Below are 6000 nucleotides of genomic sequence, written 5' to 3' on the forward strand. Positions count from 1 at the left end.
AAATTATTTCCAAAAACCTTTATTAATCAAAATCAGTTTACACAATTAGCACAAAATCATAATCAAAATAATCACAGCAATTAAAAAATAAGTGGTGACTCACTCACCCTGTACATGTTCTTAGTGTGCACACTGACTTTCCGTTTGTACACAATACACACTAAAACTGTCTGAGTTGGTGAAGTATGGATTTTAAACACAGCTCGACCTCATCAACTGGAAAAGTCTTGAGAGTTTGGCTGCATCAGTACATAAACTATAATTCTGAATAATTGCTTCATACTGTGAAGACAGAAGCTGACCTACTCTCTGATAGTAACCCTACTGTTTCACAGTCACTTCTTTGAATAATTAAAATTAGAACTAATTTAATGTCTGGTTTCTGTAGTCGTAACCATAATCATAATGAGGTTATAATGATGGGTCTATTAAGGAACCTGGCAGCCAGACGACTCCTGTATGTGTCCTTGAGCCCAGCTTCTTCAGTAGTCACTTACTGTAATGTGCTTCACATTAGATTAACATTTCTTTGCACTGTTAATAACTAATAATACGTTTCCAGCAGTGTTTGACGTTTTTCTCTGTGTTGCTCTGGCGTCTTCCAGCAGCAGATGCAGGTCGACCCTCACAAGCTTGACTTTGGCCTCAAACATGAGTTCCTGAGTCGACCTCCAGGCCCTGGCCTGTTCGGTGCCATCCATCACCCCAACGACCTGGCACGCCCAGCTACGCTTTTCTCCGCTGCAGGTGAGTGTGTCTGATCTCCGGGTAGAAAGATTGATTGATGCTTTACAACAGTGGCTGTCCATCATTTCATGGTGTTCAGACTGAAGATGTTGTCTGTTCACATGATCGTCTGTCAACAATCCAACAGAATTTATCCACAACATCAAAACAATAGTGACAATGTCTGTTTAATGCATCTCCCTTCAGTCATTGTGGCCAAAACAATTTTAACTTTAAACTTAAGTAGTAGCTTGCAGGTGTTTCTGGAGCTTTCAACTGTATCTTGTGGTCATCCTCAAACGAGGTAGTATTTCACATGTGTCTGATAGAATAGCCAATATTCTTAATTTAGAATACTAGCATTTGCTTTGCAATTAGGCACAGACAAATACAAGATTTGACCTGCTGGTGGCACTAGATTAAAAGTCAGGGAATTACAAAAAGTCAGTGGACTTCACCCCCTTTGGACCTTGAATGCACTTCAGTAGACATGGACTGTCACAGTCAGACAGGTCATCAGCTGCACTGGGATCAGTTACTTCCTCTGCAGACAGACAGACAGACCTCAGCATCACATTGTGTTTTAGTTGTGGACTTTCCCATGATGGGCATACGGTCAGTCCAGTGCACATCAGTGTTGACTGTGTGTATGTTTGATGGGCAATCACAATAATCAATTCTATAAAAGGTCTATATCAGTCCTCAGCATAGTGGACAGTGTGTCTGCTGGTTTTTGTTGAGAAATAACAACATGTTGACGAGCTCTGAGGCAAGTCTGTGGAAAGACTGTGAGACTAGAATATCCACATAGTTGGCCAGGGAAGTGAATCTGATTAAATCAGTATTAATTGTTGGTTAATGGTTGAACAGATAATTATATACATCCCTAATAAGAATAACCTGAAATGACAGTGTCTTTCATCCCATCTGCTAATATGGAGAGGGTGTGACTTATGACATTTACTGCAGTCAGCCACCAGAGGGCACTCAAGATGTTTTGGATTTAGTGTTGGGGAGCCGTCATGTCTTCCATCTTTATACAGTCATTGGTTGTTTATTAGGAAAAAGGCTCACGAATAAACTTTAATGGCAAATCAACAAATATCTATGTTAATATCACAGTCAGTAGGTCATGGATGTTCTCATGATACCTTCTCTCTGCCTCCTCAGGTCCCACACACCCATCTGCAGGTCCCTTCGGCCATCCAGCCCACCATCCTGGAAACTTCCTCACCCCGGCATCTCACTTAGGTAAGACGACTCAGTTCAGTTCTTCTGTCTCATTCTGAAAGATGAAAATGGAGATACTGATTGTATGAGTTGTGTCTCCCACTAGAACCTTTCCCCAGACCACCATCCTTTGGAGGACTGGGAACTCTCAGTTCATCTGCCTTTGGAGGACTGGGAAATCCAGCACTAAGTGAGTTTGGGCTTCATGAACTATTGTTGTTAATCATACTTTTTACCTAAGCTGCTTGCAGACATGCACTGAACTCTGCAGATCCTCTGCAGTTTCTACCGACTTTATTCACCTGACCTAGTATAAAGTCTGTAGGGTTTGATGACGCTTCTAACGTGACGGACGCAATAATAATAAAAAAAATACACGTAGAAGACGCCGACAAAGATGTCAAGAGAGATTGTGGTGATACGAGCTGTTGACGGTGTAGGGGGGCTGTCTCTCGGTAAACTCTGGGTAAACTCTGGGTAAACTCCGTAGCCAATTCTCAGGATTTCACCCAGAGGTCATGTCTGAAAACAGCTTTACTGTTAGTGTAATGGTTGTTTCTAAAATGATTTAAGTTTCAGTAAATGTTATTCAAAACACCAGAAGAATAGAATTACAATGCAGACACACCAGAATAAGATGTGGTGATACGCATTTAACTTGTGTCCTTGTTTTTCCACGTGTTGAATCCCTAACAGCGGCCAACTCAGTATTCGGCCATAAAGATGGCCCAAACGCACAGCAGCACTTCAACAGCAGCAGTAACAGTAGCCACCAGGAGCCGTGGAACCGTCTCCACCGTACCCCACCCTCCTTCCCAACACCGCCACCCTGGCTGAAACCCGGAGACTCGGAGAGGAGCGCCTCGGTCAGCTCCCACGAGAGAGACCGAGACTCTGACAAGAGAGACTCAGTCAGTAAGGATGACAAGGACAGGTGAGTCAAGTACAGTAGAACGTAGCTGTCAAAAGTGATCATACCACCATTACTCCTGTTTATTTCACTCCAAAAACACTGGAAGATACAATGGACTATACTTTTGGATTTGTTTGCTTCTCATTTCTCTGATGTAATGCAATGATTTGTAGTTTTTATTTGGAATAAAAATTTAAAGAGTTGATTTGTTTTTTCTGAACAAAAGCTACAGGTACTGATAGTGGAACTTTGTTTATATTTCTAGGGACTCTGCAGAGAAGCGTCAGCTGAGCCATCCGTCACCAGTCCCTGTCAACTCCATTAGCCTCCTTGGCCACAATCGGCCTCCTGAGCACCACAGGAACCATCTGCCCCCTGCTTCTGGAGAACCTCAGAGGGAAAAAGAGAACAAGGCAAAAGACAGGGAGAGGGACCACTCAGAGTCCTGGAAAGACAATGGCACAGATGACCACAAGCTCAAAGACAGCCAGCACAGTGACAAGGACACACCTGTCATCCTTGACAGCCGAGTGTCAGAGGACAAAGTGCCCAACAGGGGGACAACATCACCCTACATCCGGCAGACCAGCCTAGAACGTCCCAACAGCGGCCTGAGCAGAGAGGTCCTTGAGAAGAAGATAGAGCTGCCGTATGAGCACCAGAAGAAAAACATTGACGTGAAAGTGAAGGAGGAGAGGAAAGAGGAACAGGATGGAGCGGCAGAGAGGCCAAGTGAGCACCCGGTACAGGCACCCAACACACAAAACCTCCACCCTCCCTCCTCCATGCCCATGCATATGGGCATGGCTGGTGTCCATCCCATGAACAGCATCAGCAGTCTGGACAGAACTCGAGTGGTGGCACCCTTCATGGGTATTAGTCCCATCCCAGGAGCAGACAGGTTCCCCTACCCTGCCTTCCACTGGGACCCAATGCGGGACCCCTACAGGGGCCTGGACATTCACAGACGGGACCCTTTGGCCAGAGAACTGCTGCTAAGAAATGACCCTCTGCACCGCCTAGCAGGGCCACGTCTCTACGAGGCTGAGCGCTCCTACAGGGACCGTGAGCCCCATGACTTTAATCGTGACCACATCCACCCTCTGGCCCTGGAGCAGAGGAGGGAGCATGAGCGCGCACATCTGGAGGAGCGCGAGCGCCTCAACATGCTCAGAGAGGACTATGAGCATGGTCGCCTCCACCACGCAATGCACCATCCTGCCCTTGAGGGTCACCTCCCCCACCCAGCCCAAGGCCTCATGGCCCCTGGACTTCCAGGCATGCACTTCTCCAGAGTCAGCCCCTCGGCTGCAGCAGCAGCAGCAGCGACCGCCCATCAGAATGGTATCCTCAACAAAACACCACCCACGGCCTCGCTGAGTGCCCCGCCCCCACTCATCCCCACATTGGGTGCCCGGCCTGGCTCACCCAGACGGACTACTCCCCTGGCCACAGATATCAGAGACAGGCCGCCTCACAAAGACATTGAGGCACGGTGAGCTGAGCTTCAGCAGACTCAGACCCCTTCAGCCCTGTGCCTCATTAACACTGAACTCACACCAAGCACTTAGCTTTGGGCAAAGCAAGACTGTAATATAGCTGTGAATAACTTATGTGGGCAGAGACACGCCCACACGATGAATTGTTTTTGTATAAAACTACAAAGAGACAATATTCATGGAACAAAAAAATACATTTTTAAGATTTTTCCTCAGTTTGCTCCAGCTTTTTGTGTCACTTCTTGTGCTGCGGAGTAAGAATGAACAAATTTGGAATGTACAGGTACTTTAGCACTGACAGCAAAGTGTGTAGATAATATGTACAGTCGCTGTGCTCACTCTGTATGGATTAAAAATCATGGTACAAATATGCAAAAGGGTGTTTTGAAAGCTTTACTTTGATCAAATGTAAACAGAGGAGTATTAAGGCAGTGATTCAGAATGTGCTTTTTGCCATGTCTTTAGTTTTTTTTGGTTGACGCAGCTGATTAGCATTGTACCAGAGACCCCATATTCAACTATGCAACTAATGTCTGGGCTCCCTTCCTGAAAGCCGGCCTTCTCACCACTACAGACTGTGCACCAATGACTGACCAAGAGCTGTATTCTCTCAACAACTCAGACTCAAACACTGGGTCCCTGCAGCCAGAGATGAGCTTTAACTGATCCACACAATTTGGAAAAGGTTATGTTTCGAAAAAAATACTGTCACGACTATGATTAATTGTGTTGACAATCCTAGAAACAGGTAGGGGAAGAATTGCATTTCAAATGATTTACAACGTTAAAAGCCAGCAGCACAAATGTTAAGGTACTTTTTTATCCTACTCTTCTCTACGTCAGTTACCACCAGTCTTGTTCTGGGGAGAATGCAGCACATTAAACACCATGACAGCACATGAGCCCTATTGACGGAGTGTAAAGTACATGTTTTGGAAATAGGTTCTGTTGGTCAAACAGTGTATTAAAGTGCTTTCCTAAGTTGTTGTACCTACAAAATCAAAAGACAAAAAAGCAAGTCTGACAAAGGACAGTTTGTTTCTAATGAGCAGAGATCTATTTTAGTAGTCCACTGAAGGTTTAGTTGTGCGCTTCAAACTCTGTGATATCATGTTGTGCAGTGTTTTTTAATCCAACATAAAAATGTCCACCGGAGCCATAGTGGTTAGTTGATGCGTATTTCAAAAAGATTGTTAAATGAGAATTTTTTTTTTGCTGTTTACCATGTACAGGGGGAAAAAATGAAGTCTTTCTAGATCATGTACAAAAAATGAGAAAAAATGAAGCGACTGAATCTTCAGCATGCTCCTCATTTAAACTTGTGTTATGTAAATTGTGCCATGTTATTAAAAAATGTGTACTTATCCTGTCTGTGCTTTTATTGCTCCACCTACATGCACTGAACTGAGTAAACAGGCTATATTTCTTTCTGACTCTACACGATTACACACTTAATGACTTTCAGCATTACTCTCCCATGGAGGATAAACTACCTCGAGTACAACTCACACCAGCCTCATAAATATTTTAAGTGCTATTGATTGTGCAGTTATAAAGTAGCTTTAAAGATTTTGCCACTTGATACAGTCTGAGCAGGTCATCAATCGCCCAAAGATGACAAATCTCTGCTGT

At 44.5% G+C, this 6000-nt stretch overlaps 1 protein-coding gene across 10 annotated transcripts in view; it reads left to right on the forward strand.

The window, feature by feature from the left end:
- auts2a (activator of transcription and developmental regulator AUTS2 a) overlaps nt 1-5732 on the forward strand; it is a 297717-nt gene extending 291985 nt beyond the window's left edge. For 7 of the 10 annotated variants that reach the window (XM_034605861.1, XM_034605859.1, XM_034605865.1 and 4 more), the window contains 5 exons: nt 606-747; nt 1897-1977; nt 2063-2146; nt 2641-2890; nt 3135-5732. In XM_034605861.1, the coding sequence (XP_034461752.1) occupies nt 606-747; nt 1897-1977; nt 2063-2146; nt 2641-2890; nt 3135-4368 (1791 nt within the window). In that variant the 3' untranslated portion in view covers nt 4369-5732. The remainder of the gene's footprint in view (nt 1-605; nt 748-1896; nt 1978-2062; nt 2147-2640; nt 2891-3134) is intronic. The other 3 variants (XM_034605864.1, XM_034605863.1, XM_034605869.1) reach the window with 1 other exon arrangement.
- Nucleotides 5733-6000: the final 268 nt, after the last annotated feature.

The sequence above is a fragment of the Hippoglossus hippoglossus genome, chromosome 14 (assembly GCF_009819705.1).
Source record: "Hippoglossus hippoglossus isolate fHipHip1 chromosome 14, fHipHip1.pri, whole genome shotgun sequence".
Lineage (NCBI taxonomy): Eukaryota > Metazoa > Chordata > Actinopteri > Pleuronectiformes > Pleuronectidae > Hippoglossus > Hippoglossus hippoglossus.